Source organism: Psittacula echo (genome assembly GCF_963264785.1).
Source record: "Psittacula echo genome assembly, chromosome: 8".
Lineage (NCBI taxonomy): Eukaryota > Metazoa > Chordata > Aves > Psittaciformes > Psittacidae > Psittacula > Psittacula echo.
Genome location: NC_137744.1, coordinates 15859791 through 15879947, shown reverse-complemented (window position 1 = coordinate 15879947; position 20157 = coordinate 15859791). Strand labels below are relative to the sequence as shown.

General features: G+C 38.1%; 1 protein-coding gene across 2 annotated transcripts in view; it reads left to right on the top strand.

Moving 5' to 3' along the window:
- Positions 1–20157, top strand: part of TENM1 (teneurin transmembrane protein 1) — a gene marked incomplete at its 3' end in the record, with an annotated part of 242605 nt that overhangs the window by 101778 nt on the left and 120670 nt on the right. For both annotated transcript variants that reach the window (XM_080624671.1, XM_080624670.1), the window contains exons 4-7: positions 217–455; positions 11431–11583; positions 16730–16929; positions 18334–18544. In XM_080624671.1, the coding sequence (XP_080480797.1) occupies positions 217–455; positions 11431–11583; positions 16730–16929; positions 18334–18544 (803 nt within the window). The remainder of the gene's footprint in view (positions 1–216; positions 456–11430; positions 11584–16729; positions 16930–18333; positions 18545–20157) is intronic.

Genomic DNA, 20157 nt, shown 5'->3' with positions numbered 1-20157 from the left:
TCATTTACATTATATTGTTTACTAAAAATTGCTGGAAATCTTGTGGGTTTGGTTGACATACTTCCAGTGCAGAGGGTATTCAAATCCAGATTTTCCTGTCTTTTGTATTTTCTGTGAACATATGCAGTGTTTGTCATACAGTGCTTATAGAATTCCTTTCACTTCTTAAATCACAAGGTGGTTTTTACAACATGGTTCTTTGTCTTCTTTTTGTAGGCATTTCCTATTTAAACATGGATCTGGGTCTTCAGCTATCTTCAGCGCAGCCAGTCAGAACTATCCTTTAACATCCAATACTGTTTACTCTCCACCTCCTAGGCCTCTTCCTAGAAGTACCTTTTCCAGACCTGCCTTCACTTTTAACAAACCTTACAGGTGTTGCAACTGGAAGTGCACTGCTTTGAGTGCTACTGCCATTACAGTTACCCTGGCACTGTTGCTAGCCTATGTTATCGGTAAGCCTCTCTTTCTTTTCTATGCTGAATTATTCTTTACCTTTCCTGTTCTGTTGTCTTGCTTATCTTTACTTTACACTAATACAAATCATGTTTTACTAATAATGTTTGCCACTGGGAGCTTTGTACATTCTGGTGAACAAAGTGCTGGGTTGGCCAGAGGTTGAATACAACATGGAATTCTCATTAGCTTTCTACTCTGTTAACCTTTGTGCTGCCTAATAGACAAAGAAATATTACTCAAGATGACATGTTGATACTAGCAGAGGACTCCTACTGATTTTAATTGCTGTGATATTTTTCTTAAATTAAACATCTGATTTTCGTATTAAGCCTTACAACATTGTTGCTTTTGAAGAATTGTATGGAGAAGGCTCATAATGCTTAATTGTTTTTTGCTTTGCTACCTTTATTTAATTTCTTCAGTCTGATCACAATTTAAATCTTTTGTTTTTTCCTCTTAATTCTTACATCATTGGCTAGAATGACAGCAAGCTCTAAAAATGTGGTACTTTACACCATGTTTTCTATTTTGCTGTACCTTTATTGAATTTCTGTGTCAGAAAAATGTTACATAAAGTGCAGTTACTTAATTTTAAACTCATCTTTTAAGTATCTGACTTTGCAATTTTGTTATCATGATAGATTGGCAGGAATTATCATAGTAGCTATAAATGCCTTTTTCTTTGAAGATAGATATGTTGGAGACGGGCTTGCAGTGTGCATGGAAGAGCAAGTGTTTGTGACTTACTAGATGACATTTTGGCTGAATATTAATTATCACATTGTTTTTTCAATCTGAATTAAAACCATTACAGAACATTCAGGATATGTAGAATCTTAGAATGCTACTGTGGCTTCTGAAAAAATAAGAAAATCTCATTAATTTTTGCTTGTGCAAAGCACATTCTCACACACACTTTTGGTTTGTTGATTTAGTTGCCAATTCAGAAGTCAGCAGGAGTCAGAGAACTCCCAACATATTATAGCTTGGATGGGAATAACTCCGGGTTTGCCCAGATCAGTGGTTTGTACTTGGTAAAACCTATACAGGAGGCAACAGGTACAATTGCCTCCAAACTCACAAGTGGCCACGGGTTTTCTGTATTCTCTGAATAAATGTCTTTATAATGAAAATTATTACAATTCCAGTCATTTTTTGTTTCTAATGGGTTGAGGTTTTTTTGTCCTATAGTGACAAAGTTCTGGTTACTGTCAGTGAGATGCTCATCAGGAGGGTTTTTTCTAACATCCTCATATAATGCATATGGGAAAGCAGATTTGATTGTTTCTGGTGTATGGTTATTTGAAAGCACCTGAGGATCTAGTAAGCTACATTAATTGCAGATTTACATAACAGCTGTTGAGCATATGCCCTCAGTTAAGACTGGCTGTATAATTTTTGCAGCCTCATCTGTTTGCTACATGGATATCCCACCCACACCATTTAGATTTTATTTGGGTGAAGCTCTGCCTGGTTCATCCCTGCTTAGATTTCAGTCTGCTGCTGAGAATTTTTTGAGTTTCTAGTGATATTCTGCTGCATGTCATCAGCCCAAGAAGGCTCTAAGCACTCCCTGTCACTGTGATCAAAAGCTCTATATGAATTTCCCGTAGAGGTGTCTGTGTTTGTGTAAGCCTGGTAACGTAAGGTTGTAACATGTTTTCTTTAGTTAGGCTGAAGTAGGTAAAATGAAGATGGCTTTATATTTTAGAAATTATTAGTGTTTCTAGATAACGTTTTTTATAGCAAAATCTAAAACTCTTTCTGAACTAGAATTCCTGGTTCAGTTTTCCAAGATGCTGTTGTTCGCTCTTGTTTGCCCCAGAAAATTTTCAGTTGTATAAGCTTTCCTGCAGATTCAGGTAGTATTAGTTTGTTCCACATTAATATTTATGCTGCCCATTTCTGGTTGTTTAAATATTTAAATAAGTTCGTGGTCTGTTCTTACGAGTCACATACCTTTTGTTAGGTATGAATAATAGCATATAAACTATTTTCAAAGTTCACTTGCTCTGTAGGTCTTCAGATTTGCATATCTTGTCATGTCAGAAATTTAAATGTGTGTGTTTTAAATACAAGTAGTTGAATATTAAAAAAAAAATCAGACTTTGGAGTAACACTGTGGAGTTAAAGTTCAAACACCACCACCACCCTCCAAGTATTTTCTTTTTTCTCACCATAATTGAGGTCCCTCACTCCTCACTTCAGGCAGGTTTTCTTCAAGTCACCTGCAGTTATGTTTTAGCAATGACCGCAGGCTTGGCCCCAGATTGCAAAGCAAAACACATTTTAATTTCAGGATCAAGCTTAACCTGGGATCAGCTCAATGGTTGTTACTGGGAGAGTAAGAGAGGCTTTGTAAGGCGAAACTATTTTCATCATTGTGTTTTATGGTGTAGTCTGCATCAACTTATAATGACCTGCAATTTCAGGCCAAATGAATGTAGATCAGAATTTAACATCAGGCTTTTTCTTTCACTTATAACTTCAATGTACTTTGTCGATTATCTTGTACTGCCATTAGGTGCATGACCTACACCTTACTGCCAAAAATAGGCCCAAATCTCAACCTCAAGTCAGAACTTTCTAAAAGTCTTGGAAACTCAAAGCTTATTCCAGATGAAAAATTTACAAGTGGCTCTTATATTTGTAATGAACTGAGACCTGTGCCAGGGTGCTCTGAGCTGTGATGTCTTTTCAATCAAAAGGTAAAGTAGCGAAATCTTTTTCAGTCTTTACCTATTATCAGAGAGACTCAATAGAGAAGCTTTTACTTGAGAACACATACTTCTGTATTTTCTCTCCTTTGAATTACTACTCAGTTAGAAAACCTATTTTTTCTCCATGTTTCCACATTTGGCCTATAATCACCATGTTTATTATCTGGTCCTTTCTGAAATAAATTTGACTATTCTATGGATGGTAAGGGAATTATAGAACCCTGTAAATGGTTGTGTAGCAGCTGCTTTATTGAAAATCTTTAGTCATAATATTTAGTTTATCAAGTAAAACACATATTTTCACTTCAACAGGAGTAATTTCTGTGAATAGGTTCTAAAGTCATAGTAGTTACTCAAAAAAACCTCTCATTTCATAAAGTGGATGCTTGGTCTCCACACTGTAAATGTATTGAATTATTTTCTTTCAAATAAAAGCATATATACTTTTATTTTTCTCCTGTAGTTTTCTATATGTTGAGAACTATAATGCATTCATGGCAGTATGGGACACAGTTTCTTGAATTTGTCCACAAAGAGGGATGTGCACCAGGGAGCTGATGTTGCTGCATGTCATTGCTGTGGGCAGGGGCTGTGGCAGCTTCACCAGTGGTTCCTGAGAGCTTGGCCAGGGCTATGGGAAGCGAGCAGAAAATTTGGTTAGGGCACAGTGAAATTGCCAGTGGAGTGAAGTGAAAGGCTGAATAGGGAAACAAGTTATCTGCTCTTCAGGCAGCAGCGTGAAGGGACAGAATCTGCCTGCTAGCATTTGCTGTGTCTGGAAAGCAAATGAGCTGTGTGTCTTTTAAAGATTTATGCAAATGAGTGCTCAAATTTAATAAAAAAGAGAAAAAATCTTGAGGGAAATTATTGAAATCCAGTTACCTCAAAGGTTTTCTAGTGTTGATTGTAAAACAGAAACAGATTTAACGCTGGCTGCATGTGTATTTCTCTGGTATAAGGTGTTGAAGGACTGAGCTGGATCCATGTTACCAGTCTAGGCTCACATATTTACAGAGGTGGCACCTTGCAAAAGGAAAGTATGGGGAAAAAAGCCTGAAATTTCTATAATACTTTTTTAAAAGCAGACACTGTGTACATACTGATGTCCAAAGGCTACAACTTAGATTCCAGATTATCACATGAAAGACAAGAACACATTTGTTTGATTCAATTCAGTCAATAGATGGATCTCTCTTTTCATCTATTGGTCTGCATTGCTATAAAGAGTATAAAACAGCCTACTATTGTGGAACAGTATAATAAATATTCTCCTTTTTTTAATCCCATTATAATAAAAACCTAATAAGACAGCAACAATTAAAGAAGAAATTTGACTGAAAATGTAAGAGTAAATAACACAAATACAAAAGATAGAACAAATATTTTTTTCTATATTTTTTTCAGCACCACACTGTTTTTTTACATACAATACAACGTTTGATGCAGCTGCTTATCTAGTCAGTTATTTTTAGCCCATTAGTAAGTAGGATTTTTCTTCCATGGTACCTTACCATTTTATCAGCAGCTGATTTGGACTTGCAAATCACTGGTCCTATTGATCAAAGGTGCTGAACTCCTACGGTTCCTATTGATTTCAGCAGGAGATGCAAATGTTCAGTGCCTCTGAAAATTGCATCCCATGTTCTTAGATTTAACTATCCCTGACTACAAAATGACTGTTTTATATACAAATGAATTCTGAAGTATGAATATGAAGTTGTCCCTATCCACCATGATATTATCACAATTTATGAGTATGCATTGGAGATGAGTGTTGGGTCTTAAATTATATTCATATAGAGGGTGAGGAAATTAAAACCTCTCAGCTGTCTGCCAGTGTGACCTGTCATTTCTTACACTGTGCTCAAGGTAGAGGAGTAATGGTTTCAACACTGGGAAAGGTCAGGCCAAATTTTAAGGACGTGTGTATCAGTTCATGGATTTATAATACTGGTTGCATAGCTTCATACAATAAAAAATGGTAGGAAAAATAGAAATCCTTAACTCTGAGTACTATAAATTATGCAGAGAAGGCTCAAGGGGAAAATAAGCTGGTTTTATACTGAAGAGTATCATGGTATAGTAAACATTGCTAAATGTTTCAGGTATATGTAAAAGCTGTGATGCAGATGTGCAACTCTGAAATGAAGTTGAACTCGTTAGTGGGATAGCTCTCACTGAGACAGATACCTCAGGGTTTCAGAGCTGGAAGTTGTGATGTCCACTGTCTCTGAGGCTGGGTCTTAGTGATGAACTTGATATTGTCACAGATCTTTTAAGTACACAGAGGAGAAAGCCTGACAACACTGTACTCTTGCCTAAGCGATATTTCTTCCTAAGGTTAGTCTATGACTCAGTAATGAAAAATGAGTCCAGGTGCCCATGTTTCAGATGCAATAGAGTTAATTTTTTTCTTATATTTTTTTCTAGCTGGTACAGTGCAGTGGTTTTTGGATTTGGTATGAGAACAATGTTGATAAGGCACTGATGTGTTGGTTGTTGCTCAGAAGTGCTTCCTCTAAATCAGGGACTTTTCTGTCTCTCATGCTCTGCCAGTGAGGGGCACAGGAAGCCAGGAGGGAGCAGAGACAGGACACCTGACCTGAATTAATCAAAAGGATATACCGTAGGACATCAGGCTCAGTACAGAAACTGAGGAAATCGGCTGGGAGCCACCAGTCACTGCTCAGGGATAGGATGGGCATCTGTCAGCCGGTGGTGAGCAGTTGTACAGAGAAAAGATTCTTAAGACTGAATCAAATATTAACAATCTCAAATCTTCAAATAGTGCAGAATGACATAACATTTTATTTACGAAATGAGATTTCAAAAGAAGAACAAAAGCTGATTCTGCAGGTCAGGATCAGAACTCTGACTCCGACTCTTCTTCATGTTCGGGTACTTTCACATGGCTTCACCTTTGCTGGAATTTGGGCACTAATGCACCTGTGACTTCATGCCATAATGAAATCCAGTTTTATAAGTAGAACCTGCTTGCAGCTACAGAAAACAAATAATTTCCTGGCATTTGGTCAGAGCAGGTGCAGAAAGAATAATCAGCTTCTGATATATATTCTGTTACAGCTCTTCTAAAGTCTAGGCTTCAGGGGGATGATCTACTGAGATTGTGTAAAATAACTGGGAACAGCAGAGAAGGCTATACAAAAGCCTTTAGTGGAGGCCAGCAATTTGGAGAGACTTCACATTTGTAGGATTTTTGTCCTCTGAAGTTCGTCTTGCAGGTTGATAAGTACTTATTGCACAGGACTTTTTTGACATCTCCTCACTACTGAGAGTCTCTTTTGCACTGGAGCCAAGCCTTTTATTTATATTCTGCCAAATATGTAGCACAGGAGTTGACTAGCTGTGCTTACAGAGAAGGTAGATAAGAATAAATTCAATTAGATCTTGGCTTCATAGCAGATGGTGAGATAATCCAGTTTACAGAGCGAGTTCTGAAAATGCTTATGTATTTGTGAATATTTACTCAGGTATGCCGCAGAATTGCAGGGACTGAGTCTATCTGGAAGCATCAGTTTGTTTTATTTAAATGTTGAACAAAACAAGCAATCTGGACATTTACTTTAGAGGTGAAGACCCAAGATTTGGTTCCTAACCTGGCCCAACTGGTTTCACTTACAGCAGTAATGTGAAGCAACCAAAAACCTGCTTCTGGATAGAGAAAATCCCTTAGGCAGCATAAAGTCACACTAGCTTCCATCTCTTTGTTCCATGAAGAAAATTTATGGGAAGGGTAGGCCTTTAATTATTTTTTTTTTCTGCAAGAGACCTGTTTTATACCTAATAATTACATTTTACCTAAGAAGCGTAATAAATTAGCCAAGAAAGGCTCTGTACTACAAGTACTATCTTCTGTATTTGAGAGACAGGCCATTTGAAGTTACCCTGAGCAGCTCCACTGGCCAGGGCAGGGTGACTGAGGAAGAAGCTTAGTTTCACTGTAATCCTGTGGCATCCTCCAGCCTTTCTAGCTCTGTAGACTAGAGATTCCTCCAAATTTAGCATCTCAAATAATGCATGTTGTAAAACAAAGTGTACGTCCCCTTTTGTGTTACACTTTTATCTGAAAGTTTGAATTAAACAGTGCTATCTAATAAATTATAAATAAAATATAGGTATGGTGGGATCTATTGCATAAGCTCTATCTCCAAACATTATGTAAAAAGTGTCAAATTGCCTTCAGATCTTTTCCTGCCTCCAGATCACCTCAGTGAAAGCAATGTACAATGCTGCTGGTGGCAAAATGCAACTTATAAATAACAGAGCAAAGTAATAATGTAAGGATAGAGGGGGGAATTATACTGGAGGTTCAAGCAAGACAGGAAAGAGTATCTTTTCAGATGAGCTTTGCAGTAGGGTGGAAGAATCAAAGAAACAAAGAAATTGAGTTGGAAGTTCAAGAATGCCAGGTAAAGCAGTGTGGTCACTACCAGCAGGGAGAACATTGACACTCAGTTTCCAGATGAGAGGTTGGGTTAAGCCCAAATGAGGGTGTGTTAGAGGCTGATAGATGCTCCTGGTGACTCACCAGAGCCCCTCCTAACTTAAAGTAGGAATTTTGCAGACATGAAGCATGCTGATGCTGCTAACAAGCTGTTTCATCTCCTCTTGCCTGGTAGTCCTTGTTTTTTGCTTGAGGCTGTAGCAGTTCACCCGTGACCTTATGCACCCCTGCTAGTAGCTGAGGTATTTTAGGTGCTGCAGAATACAGAGCATGTGATTGCAAAATATTTCTGTAATGCCAGGTAGGCAGAGCCAAAGTAGCTTTTGCTGTTTCTGTAATACCAGTGTAGTCATCTAACCTCAGAGGCTGGTTTTTTGTGTTCTGTGGGAACTTGAGCTACATCTAGTAGTGCATCTATAGTGCATATATATGCACTGTATGTAGTGAGGTGGGGTTTGGTACTGTTAGTCTGCAGCCAGCCTTCAAAAGTACTGCAGTCAAGGTCTTTTTCTGTAACATCAGTCTGGAAGGCTGAACTTTGAGGAAAGGGCAGAGACCTTCATCAGAAGGTGAATCTCTTTCCTTTTAACCCAGCCCAGCCCTAAGTAAGTTGGATAGGGTGATAGTGTCATCTGCTGTCTGGGGTACGGTCTTAAACCTGGGCACTACACAAGGGAAATACAGCTAAGAATCTTACAAATGGATTTGTACTGTGCAGACTGACATTGTGGCCCACTGTTGAATTCCACAGCATTTTCTGTGCCCCTTTGTGCAAAAGAGGAAAAGCAAAAGACAGAAATCCACTAGAAAAATAAGAGAGAATGACTCAAAAGAGAAGTTCTTTTGAGCTTTTTAATGAAATTCAGTATGTGCCTACTGATTTCTAAAGAGATTTGAGAGAGAGAGGTTTGAAAGTTTTATTTAATCTTACTTGGTGAAATATCTGTATATTTCAAACATTATGTACAGATGTTATAGGAAACACAAGCTTTGTAGGAATTATGTATACCCTAGGTAAAAGAAAAATATCACAGAAAATGAAGAGGCAAGGAAAGGCTCTGTGTCTGCTACATAAACAGTTATTATTCCCTGTAGTTAACTTCTGAAAAAGGTATCTCTAAAAATTAATGGCTTTACTGATGTATGTGGTGTGTTTATTACCAGAGTGATACCTGGATCTGACGGTAATTTCTCAAGAGCTATAGCTAATGTTGTGAAAGTTGGGTTGATTTTAAGATGGCAAGATGACCAAGTTTCTGCAGTGATAGAAGTAATTCAGTTTAATTCAAGTAGACATTATTTTTATAGTAATGTGCTTTGTTGTTTGATCACTTGATCTTGCACTTTGTTTAACATTAAGTGGCCTACCAGTGTCCTGTGTCATCTCCCACAGACTAACAGTCCAGGGCTGGCAGAGACCAGCATCTCTATAATGCAGCTGGTGTTTCTCAGGGTGAAAACTGACTGTCAAACATACATAGTTTTGCCAGCTTGCCGAGTTTGGCATGAAGTATAAAAACAACAGCTCTTCCCTAGCCCAAAGGAAGACAAAGTAAACAAATTGTTTGAATTGGTGCACATGGATGACTAAGTGCACCATGAGTGTAATCTGGAAAAAGCATACAGTAAGGAAAAGGGTGTGTCACATATTCAGTCCTTGCTTTGTGACGTACCCTCTGCAGCATGTACAAATGCTGACTTAGGAAAGAAACAATAGCAACAGTGGAAATAGCGTAAGAAGAAAGCACCTAGATTATATTTGTGATTTAATAGCCACTAAAAGCTTATTGATGTATGCAGTTATGCTTTGCTTCTGGTGTTGATGTTTCAAGTGCTGATATAATTATTTGCATTATATCAATGAAAGTTGTATTCATTAGTTATCAGTCCCATTGAACTTTGTTCCTTTTTGCTGTTATTAACTCTTTAAATAATAGTAATGTCCAGGAGCAAGAGCTGCCTGCCCTAGAGGTGTCAAGCATGTTGATTTTTGTTGTACCTTCTGTATGTAGACGTAATCTGTCTTGCATTAATAAGCTCTAAAGTCAGAATATAGGTCTATGCAATGTGACTACAAGACCCTTTTCAAATCATTAGCCTGGTCCCTTGGCAATTTCAAGTCCACAGAATATGAAGCAATCCAGGCAAGTCTCTGGCTTGAAATCTCACCACTAACACTGGAGTAAGATTCTAATATCTCTTCTAGGGAGTGGGAATTTTACTGTCCAGTAGTGTCTCCAGAACCCAGATCTGATGGTGAGGCAGTGGTTTGAGAATTCAGTAAATTTGGCTCTCTTCTCTTGTAGCCAATATATAAAACACAAGCATGTCACAAATACTGTCACCTCACCAATTATATAGAAGAGTTCTTGTTTGGTTGGTTTGGATCATGTGTCTGAGGTTGGGTGATCCAGGAGTGCATAGATCTGGAATTAATGATTTGTAGGTTGGCAGCTTCACATTCCTGTGGTAGTTCTGGCAAACCTTTTCCAGGAACCCACATAAGGCATGTGGTTTTGCTTTATAATTTAACTTTTCAGCATGCAAGAGAGGCTTTTGAGCAAACACATAGAAAATGGATAATATCCTGGGTTTCCTGGTTTTATTTCGATTTTTTTCCTTAAAGTAAGTGTGAAAGAAAAAAGTGCACTTTCTAAATGAAAGACCCATTCTAGATCACACTTACTTCTCCTGAGAGTCTCTGCGGTTCCTACACGATTCAGAAAGAGCAAATATATTGCCTTTTAGGCTCCCACTGTGGGCAGATCCTACTCGCTGCAAATTGCTGCATGTGTCTAAAGAGCTTGCTTAGGTTTTGCTCTTTATGTGACAATTGCAGCTCCCCTGTGGGGGCCATCCTCAATCGATATTTTAGTGGGTCATCAGTTACTCCCTGCTGAGTTACTTCCATGCTAAAGTAACCTCTTCTTTGGAAGAATTTGCCCTCTGCATAAGACCTAGGTAATTGTCTAAAATGGCTACAGTACTATCATACTATACTTAAAATAAGATCCCCTGTTGCTGTCTTTCTCCTACCATCTGAGGCACCGTAGTGCCTCAGATCAGAAACAACAGAAAGGAAAGCAGAAATAGTGACTGGCTGTGCAGGCGAAGTAGAGTAGGCAGCCTCCATGTATGGTAATCAGGATAATTTATAACTTCATAAAAGGATTAATTTTGATTTCTGAGTGTGTACATAAGTAACAACTATGTTTCTGTTAATGTGTGTTGTACACTAATTGCATAGATTTTAGATCTAGAGCCAGTTTTTCATCTGCAGTGTAATACTAGAGCAGATCTATGGAATCAGTGTTTTTACCAATGTTTAACCTAAATGAAAAGGTTTGGGAATGCAGTGGGCGCAGTTTCACTTAGAACTGGTTGGAAAAGTGAGAAGTTTTACCTGGTGTCAGTGTTTTAATCAATGAACTCTGAGCTCTTTGGCAATTGAAATCTGAGGGACATTGATGTAGCATTAGAATCTGCCACAGAATATTAAATTCATTCAACTGTTATCCTTTTAATTGCAAGTATTTCCATTAATTGCTGTAGAAATTCATCACCCTGACCCGGCTGAGCTCCAAAAGAAAGTGTGGAAACTAATTAAGCATTGAGTTTTAAGGTAAAATAGTAAATTGCTCATTAGACCCCTTGAAATTCTGATTTATTACCAACAGAATGAAGTAACACTTGACTTTACAGAAACTGGGTCATAGCATTCCTTCTTAGCCTGACTGAAGATGCTGTAGCTTAGACATCAATTAATTGGTCTTCATTTTTTTGCAGCAGTACACTTGTTTGGTTTAACCTGGCAACTACAGCCTGTTGAAGGGCAGCTGTATGAAAATGGAGTTAGCAAAGGAAATAAAGGAACAGAATCCATGGATACTACTTACTCACCAATTGGAGGAAAAGTTTCTGATAAAACAGAAAAAAAAGGTATGTGTGAATGAGAAGACAGATGGATTATAAATATCTAAATATTAACTACTGTTCAGAGTCTGTATTAGTTCAAAAGCATTTTGAATTCAGGTGTTATCTTCTCTGGTAGAGTTTTAAAACTGGTATGAAAAGCCTATAGCCACCTTGGTTCCTTTAGCAGAACAGTCACTGAAATTAGCAACCAACTCAAACCATTAGGGAGGTGATGTTCAAATAGCAAAATAATCACCCTTCTTTTCTGAGAGGAGAGAGATTAGAGCATTTGGCTTCTGTCATAAGACAATGGAGGTCTTTTTGCCTTGTTCCCATTTGTGCAGAGAGCTTGATGCTGTGCCTGTCATGCTGACCAAAGTCAATCTTAGGCAAAGTGAAACACTTTGTACTGACAAGTCAGAAGATGCAGAAGGGGAGAAATCCTAATGCTTTTAAAGGCATCTAGTTCTTGAAGGCGTAAGCTAAAATACAGCATCCTGTCACATCCTGGCTGAAGTAGTCGTAGTGAATAAGCTCACGGGAATCTACTGAGGTCTCACAGAATGCCTGAGCCAGTCTGGCAGCTCCGTGCTGCCAGAGGAACAGTTCTGCTCTGCCCCATGCTGTCCCTGCGTGGCTTCTGGCGTCCCCCTGCCCACTGCAGGAATTGTCTCATGCACAACCAAGACACATTAGTTTGCTATGGCAGCAGAAAATGGCTTCATCAAAAAGTGTTCTGCCATGGAAGTGACTGAACCAGCTCTTTTGAAGGGGCAGAGAAGTACCAGAGCGGATGCAGGGAAGGAGAGGTCTGTGTAGCCAGGAGTGTGAAGCAGAAGGACTGTCTCTGAGATGCACAATTCCTTTTTCTCAAGTCCTCTCATTTAATGCTGTTAGATCACCTACTCCAGTATTAGTTACGAGCTCTAGCCCGTGCTTCCCATTGATCACCACAGTGATGCTTTCTGACTGTGAGAAGCAGGTGGCCCTCCCATTTCTTTTTATGATACTCAGAAAAAGTGGATAAATCAGGTTAGATCAGAGAAAAGTGAATGGGAGTAGAATAAGAGCCCTAGTGTTTCCAGTTGTTAGGAGGAAGGTAAAATAGTACTGAGTGCTCTGCAATGATAGATTTCCAGAGCTTTCAGATTTTACAGCAGAGCAGTGATCTGGTTTTGTATATGCCAGGTAAGATCTATGCCTGTAAATATGAGACAGAGCAGGACATTGTTGTACCAATCCCTCCAAAAGTAAGATTACATCTCACACCAGTAGTCACACAAATCGACGTGGCACAAATGGATAGAGATCATATTAGATAAATGAGCAATAGAAATATATGAAGGTGACGATGTTGCTACCTATTATTTTGCCCCTTAGAAGGTATTGGTGGTGAATTACAATAAATGTTTCATGCACTTTTGTATTATTGTCCTGGTGCACTGTGGAAAATGTCTCAAATAGTTCTCTCAACTGCATTAAATCATTTTGTCAGTACATTACAGATTTAATAAAAGCTCTTCCAAAGCATTTGGCTTCCAAAGGAGGATGTGCAGGCAAAACATAAAAAGTCTTAAAAATTAGATGCCTGAAAACAGGGGAAAGAATGTGTGTGTCAATAGAGAATCAATGTTGCAGGTAAAAACCCAACAAACCCCAGGCAATAACAGTATCTTTGTGTAGCTACCCAACTCTGCCACAATGCTAAAGCTAAAGCACAGAGGGCTGTGATAGCAGAGATAGTAGCAGGGACAGTTCACGGACAGCTCATCCAGCAGTTTCAGAGGTCAGTCGTGAATATAGCTGTTCTGCTGTCCCACTCGTCCCCTTTCATCTTTTGGGGGTAACCTGGAACCCAGAGTGTATGCTAATGAGGAATATACACTTGGAAAAACACAAGAAAAATCATGTGGACTCAGTACCAGGCATTAGTACATGCATAGTCTGGCTGTGGCTAATTTTTGCTGGCTCTATTTCTTTCCATCACTTTTAATATAGCAGTAATTTTATTCCCAGAGCTTGTAACAAATTCTCCATGCAGATGTGGTGGGAAGGACGGTTTGTAAACAGGCAACTGTTTTCACTTCAGAATGATGCCATGGAAAGTTGATAGATTGTAAATTTGAAGCCTCTGATGGGATTTCACAGGGATAAATAACTGCTGTCAGGTATTGTGACCTCCCATTTCCCCTACTCAATAGAGCAGCACAGAATGTTTTTCTAGACTTTGAAAGCATATATTTTAACTAATCTTTTAATTAAAATCGAGTTTACAAACCAGCAAGTCAGATTTCTTTAAGAACTCATTTTATAACATGCTGACCCACGGCTATGAGTTAACATTTTAATATGTAGTAATGTGATTAAAAACTCAGACATCCAATTGATGCTGGTATTTACCAGGGGAGTACAAGGAGATTGATTGTTTCAGGATCAGTAATAATCAGCATATGGGTACTTTCTTGTGAAGATAATTGGCACCACGCTGCTCAGAGTTTTACTTTCTTGAATCCAAGAGAAACCTGTGATTAGGAATTTATCTTCTGGTTTAGACTTCCAAGCAAAGTGTGCTTAGAAAGCATAGGGAAGAATTAATACTAGTTGGTGAGCTTAGGACCTGTACAAGAAGTTGAATATAGATAATTAAATTATATTTTTCATAAGGAAAATATTGTTATGAGAAAAATGTTTTTAGAACAAGACTTTTTCAAGAAAAGAGCAAGGAAGTACATGAGGATAGACTCTGACAGTCTATCTTCAGATGCCTTTTTTGTACAGTCAAATACCTGCTTGATTCAATGAGGCACAGAATCAGAGCTAAATTCTTTTTCTATAAAGATGGGACAGTGGCTCAATGGATATGGAAACGTGCATTTCAGACATGGCTCTTACAGTAGTCGTTCCATGCCATGTGGTTGTCTGAAAAAAAATACTGTTTGAAAGGTAGATATGCTGCAACTGCATATTTTCAGTAGGTGGTAGATAATCTATGTATTTTCATGTTGCCATTGTGAACAGCAGCATGCACTTCTTTCCTGTGTAATGAGATGAAAGTAAATCTAAGTGCATCTGGTTTTTTAAAGCTTACCTAAGATTATTGCTAAAACATAGAAATTTTCAGCCAAATGTGGAAAAATTGAGAGATGTTGTTTTGAGCCTAGCAACGCTAACATGATATTCCATATAGTTTGATAACACCAATTAGTGAAAATACTCCCTGACTAAAGACAGAATGCTTTTTATTTTCAACCAAGGAACAGGCCTCTCACTTCAACAAACTAAGCAGCAGTTACTGCATTTTAAAGGACTTGAACACCGACCAATAATGCCATTAACTTCAAAAATGATACTGTATCCTTGACTTTTTACTTAGTGCTCTACCCTCTTGTAATTGAATCACATTAATTACCATGTGTCAATATCACCAAAAAGTTCCTTAGTGTTTTACTTAACCCAGGGTAATTGCTTGCAAAGAATCATTAAGATTTAATATCTCTGGAGTACTGGAAATAGGGGAAAAGGTTTTTTAAATTTACAACAGCCAAGTAGGATCATGTATGGGGTGCGGTGGGAAGGGACCCACTTCTGTTGCCCGACATAGGAAGATTAATTCTCTTTTCAAAAATCAACATTAAAGATTTTTTCCATGAAGCTGATTGGACAGAAGTAGTCTCACCTTGAACATTGTTAAAGCAGCAATTTGGGAATATTTTAACTCATGAAGTAACAGATGTATTTTTAGAGTATTAGATCGCAAGTTCTGTGCTCTAAAAATAGATGCTTTATGTGATAAGGTGTTGAAAGTCAGCTCCTAGTTCTTGCTGTAGCTTTGGTGACACAAAGCAGCTGTAAAGCTGGAAGATCCAGTACCCTGAGAATTACTCCTGCCCTGTAAATTAAATCTCTATTCATTAAGAATGCTAAGTACTTCCTACGCTAGTTAAAGCCTATGGAAGATCCCACTGAGGATCTTTGTTATTAATACATTCAGGAAAAAGCTGGGCCTAGCTTTGCTACTGCTCTTCTCATTTCCAATGGCAATTTATAGAATATCCTGTACATTATGTTGCATTAGATACTTATATGCATTATTGTAAAAGGTGAGGCTGCAGTCACTTAGATTGCTCCTCTATATCCTTCACTGTGAATTGGAATGAAATGAAATGTAAATGGATATGGCTGCTGAATTCAATCATCTTCTCTTAGCTCTTCCTCCAATGCAGCATACTACCCTGCTTTTTTTCTAGTTGAGAGAAAGCATGGAAATGCGCGTTAGAGTTTTACAAAACTGACAGTGGAATTAGCTCAGATGTTAGCAGGATAGGGCGTGTGCTTTGCAGCATGTCACAATGCTGATCACAGGACGGGCATTAAAATACACAAAGATGGTAATACAAGCCAGCAAAACGAGCCAGCTCCAATTTAGTTTGGCAAAGTCTTTTTTATGCATTCCATTTCCCTTTCTATTTCAGCTCTCATATCCATGTGTGAAGTTACATACTGTAGATGTCTGCAAATTTATTGTTAGTCATTATGAAATTATGCCAGTTTTTCTCTTTAGCTTGCCTGTCCCAGTCCTCATGCCCGTTTCACTTTCCTGCAGACAGACCAAGCCAAAACAGATGTTCTTTATTTCTGCAGGACTAGATTATTGCTACCATTATAAAATCATTAGGAATGGTGATTAATAGAAATCTAGGCTTTGGACATGGGCTCTGACCTACCAGGTTTGATGGATTTTCTGTCCTTATTGGGATCCATTTGTGTAGCTTATGCAATGCCCTTTCAGCAGGAGTCTGAAATAAGTGCCAGAGGAAGATCTCCTGCTGCCTTCTCTCCGTGCACTCTCAGTTGAATGGGTTATGTTTGCATAGCTGATAGGTAAAGACTGTGCTTTACGCAGCAGCACTTCTACCTTTTTGTATTCATTAAAGTGTTCCAAGATTTCCAGGGCAAAAATGCTCTGTGGTGCCTGTTGTCATAAATATTGCATGCAAGTTTATTTGTATTTTTCAGCATGTTGAATAAAAAGTACAGTGAAATGCCCTCTGTTTAGGGTTTGGTTTTAATATATTCTGGTATATCTAAGGCACATTTATGCCTCGTGACCTGTTTCCTTCACCCACCGTGAATACACAACTGATTGTTTTGTTTGTTTCTGGAAAATTAGTGTTCCAGAAGGGACGGGCCATAGACACAGGAGAAGTTGAGATTGGAGCACAAGTTATGCAGACGATCCCCCCTGGCTTATTCTGGCGCTTTCAAATTACTATACATCACCCCATGTACCTGAAATTTAACATTTCATTGGCAAAGGATTCTCTGCTGGGAATTTATGGGAGAAGAAACATTCCACCTACTCACACTCAGGTAATTACAAATAATACTAGTCCTGTCACGCTTACATTTTCAAACAGCAGTGGATGTGAATGTTCAGAATACACTTTCAAAATAGGTAAGGAGGACAGGACTGGCTGTGTAACTAGGGGAGACCTTAGAGCAGCTTCCAGTACCTAAAAGAGCCCACAAGAAAGTTGGAGAGGGACTTTTTAAAAGGGCATGTAAGGACAGGACAAGGCTTTAAGCTGACAGAGGGCAGAATTAATTTAGACATTAGGAAGAAATTCTTTGCTGTGAGGATAGTGAGACACTGGCACAGGGTACCCAGAGAAGCAGGGGCTGCCCCATCCCTGGCAGTGTTCAAGGCCAGGTTGGACACAGGGGCTTGAAGCAGCCTGCTGTAGTGGAAGGTGTCCCTCCCCATGGCAGGAGCTTGGAACTGGATGATCTCAAAGGTCTCTTTTTACTCGTAGAGATATTGCAGAAGAAAACCTAGCTAAGAACTAAGAATATGTGATATAGCTGGTCACATTCAAATTTAATGTTTTGTTTTTGGTTTTGTTTTTTTTTTTAATCCTAAGGTATTTGTCATATGAAGCTACCATTTCCATGCATAGTGGATTTTTTAGCTTTTTATAGCACGATCACACTCCATAAAGTGTAACATGTGGAATCACTGAAAGATTGTCATGTTTAGAAGGGACTTCTGGAGATCATCTAGTCTAATCTCAGAATGTATTTACTAGAATTTTGATCTTTAAAATAAGCTCTTTTATTTGTCATTGACTTTAATTGAAGTTGGGTCTTCAGTTGAGCTGAAGGTGAACTTCACTGGAAATCAGAATGCCTAGAAAAAAATGTAGAAAAATATATACATTTCCTGAATAGGGATTCATAGAAAGGTTTACATCTCTGATGCTTTGAGGTCTTAAAGTTGTCAGCATCAACTTGGTTAGGTATTAAGAACTTCCAGGTATCTATTTGCATTAATTACTTAAATAGAAATAAATATATATTTAGGGTTTGATATACAGTATTGGTATTAAGGGACAAACATTTTAAAATCTGGTATAGAGCTGTAGGTTCTTTAATCTGTTCTTTGCATTTGAGATGAATCCCTGAATAACATAGGCACTACAGTTTGGAAATCTTTGCATTATTTGCATTTAAGGGATCTAGTATGTAGTCCAGCAAGTCTGAATTTACCCTGCCATAGCAAATAGCAAGTTTTCATGCCAGATTTCTGATCTACCGTAATGGTTTTTATATGGAAACTGAAGCTAAGTAGACTAGGTTATGCAACAGCTGTCCACATTGGTGAATACTGAGGCAATTTCTCTTAAGATTTCAACTGTTTATTCCTGTTTGAATGAGACAAGCAGAGTAGATCATAAAAATTTCTAGGTGGTTAATTTTTGCTCATTATTATTTCAGTTTGATTTTGTAAAACTGATGGATGGAAAACAGTTAATTAAACAGGAGCCAAAAACCTCAGAGGAGACTCAACAAGCTCCGAGAAATCTGATCTTAACTTCACTGCAAGAGACAGGTTTCATCGAGTATATGGATCAGGGAGCTTGGCATATGGCATTCTACAATGATGGAAAGAAAGTGGAGCAAGTATTTGTACTAACTACAGCGATTGGTAAGAACAATTTCAATGAAACTGTTCTTCTGATTAATACACTGGAAAACTGTATTGGGAAAGAAATTCTTAACCTTGATTTTGGATTCTTTTAAGTATTCTCTAAAATAGGCTTTATTTCAGCTTAGTATAATTAACCTCAGCGGAGCAACTTCATGTTTATGCTAGTATTAGACAAAGAGTAACATTTGTGTATTAAAGATGGATGTTATCAAATTAATTAGGTGTGAAGTTTTCGTGTCTGTTAAGATTTTTATACAATAGCTTAAATGCTTGAGTAATTTCTGGTGTTATCTTGCTCAAAGTAAAAGAGATTATATCTGCCCTCTATTTACATGGGTACCCTAAATCCTACAAAAATTACTCAGGCTTTAAGTTCTTCAGTTCTTACTTCTTTTCACTATTTTAGTCAGAAAAACTAAGAGGCAGCTTTTGTGGATTTTGTTGTGATTGTTTGGTAGATGAATGCTGTTGTTTTGCAGCTATTTGTTTAGTTCGGAACACCGAAGGCAAATGTCCTGGTGGCATATCAGATCCCTATTGCCTTTTTAATACATTTAGGTGGGCAAAAGTTTGCAACTCTAAGTGGTGGTAGTGAGCAGTGCTCACCCTAGGGTTTGTTTGTGGTTTAAATTCAAGTAAAGTGGTGTATTTATGACAGTTTTAGTTTGCTGCAAGACTTTAACCACTATGCCCTTTAGTTAACCTGTTCTACCATATGTTTGGCAAGATGTCTTTACTAGTAACGGACGTGCCATCTGCTCTTTAGAACAATTGGATACTATTTTTACTTGATGGTAAACACCTTCCAGAGCAGGACAGTATGATTCAGATACCAAGATTTTGAAGGACTTACGGGAAAATACTTTAGAAATTGAGATAGAATTGTAATGTCTGCTTTTGGTTTAAAAGTTCGTATTTTCTTCATTCAGAAAAGCAAATCTTTTGCAAGCAAGAAAAAATACCATTATCCAATGCCATATGAGGAAATGACATTCCAGCAATTTATGAAGCATCTTCACAGATGCACTATGAAGAGCATAAAACCTGGCCAAACTCCAGTCCAAATCAGAATCCAAATACCTGCCCCTTTGTTTATTTCTACTGTAAGGCAGCATTGTTTATACAGAAGGGCTTAACCAATATCTCATTGTTACGTAGCATACTCTTTCCAAAAAAAAAAAAAAAAAAAACCCACAAAAAAAAACAAACCTCAAGCCCTACTCCTTAATCCCCCATACTGGGCTGGAGTCATTTGACATCTCTGGTGATGACAAAGGAATCAAACAGGACCACAGATTGAAACACTCAGAATAGAGTGAGAGCTTGGATGCATCTCTGCTGTATGCTACTGTCAGCTGTGTGAAGCAGTCATGCCCTCCTCTTGAGCGTCTGTTAGATAGTATTTCAAGTTTCTCAGTGTTAGTTATGCACAAAACTGATTTTGCTGACACTTTAGTTAAAGCTCTGATCAGACTTTCCCTTGAAAGGAATAATTTGCATTCAAAATCTGGCATGCCTCTAGTAATTCCATAGATATAATAAAGGCCAGCTCAAACTGGGCGTCACATTGAGGGGATGTAACTTTTCAAACCATTAAGTCTTCATTTCAG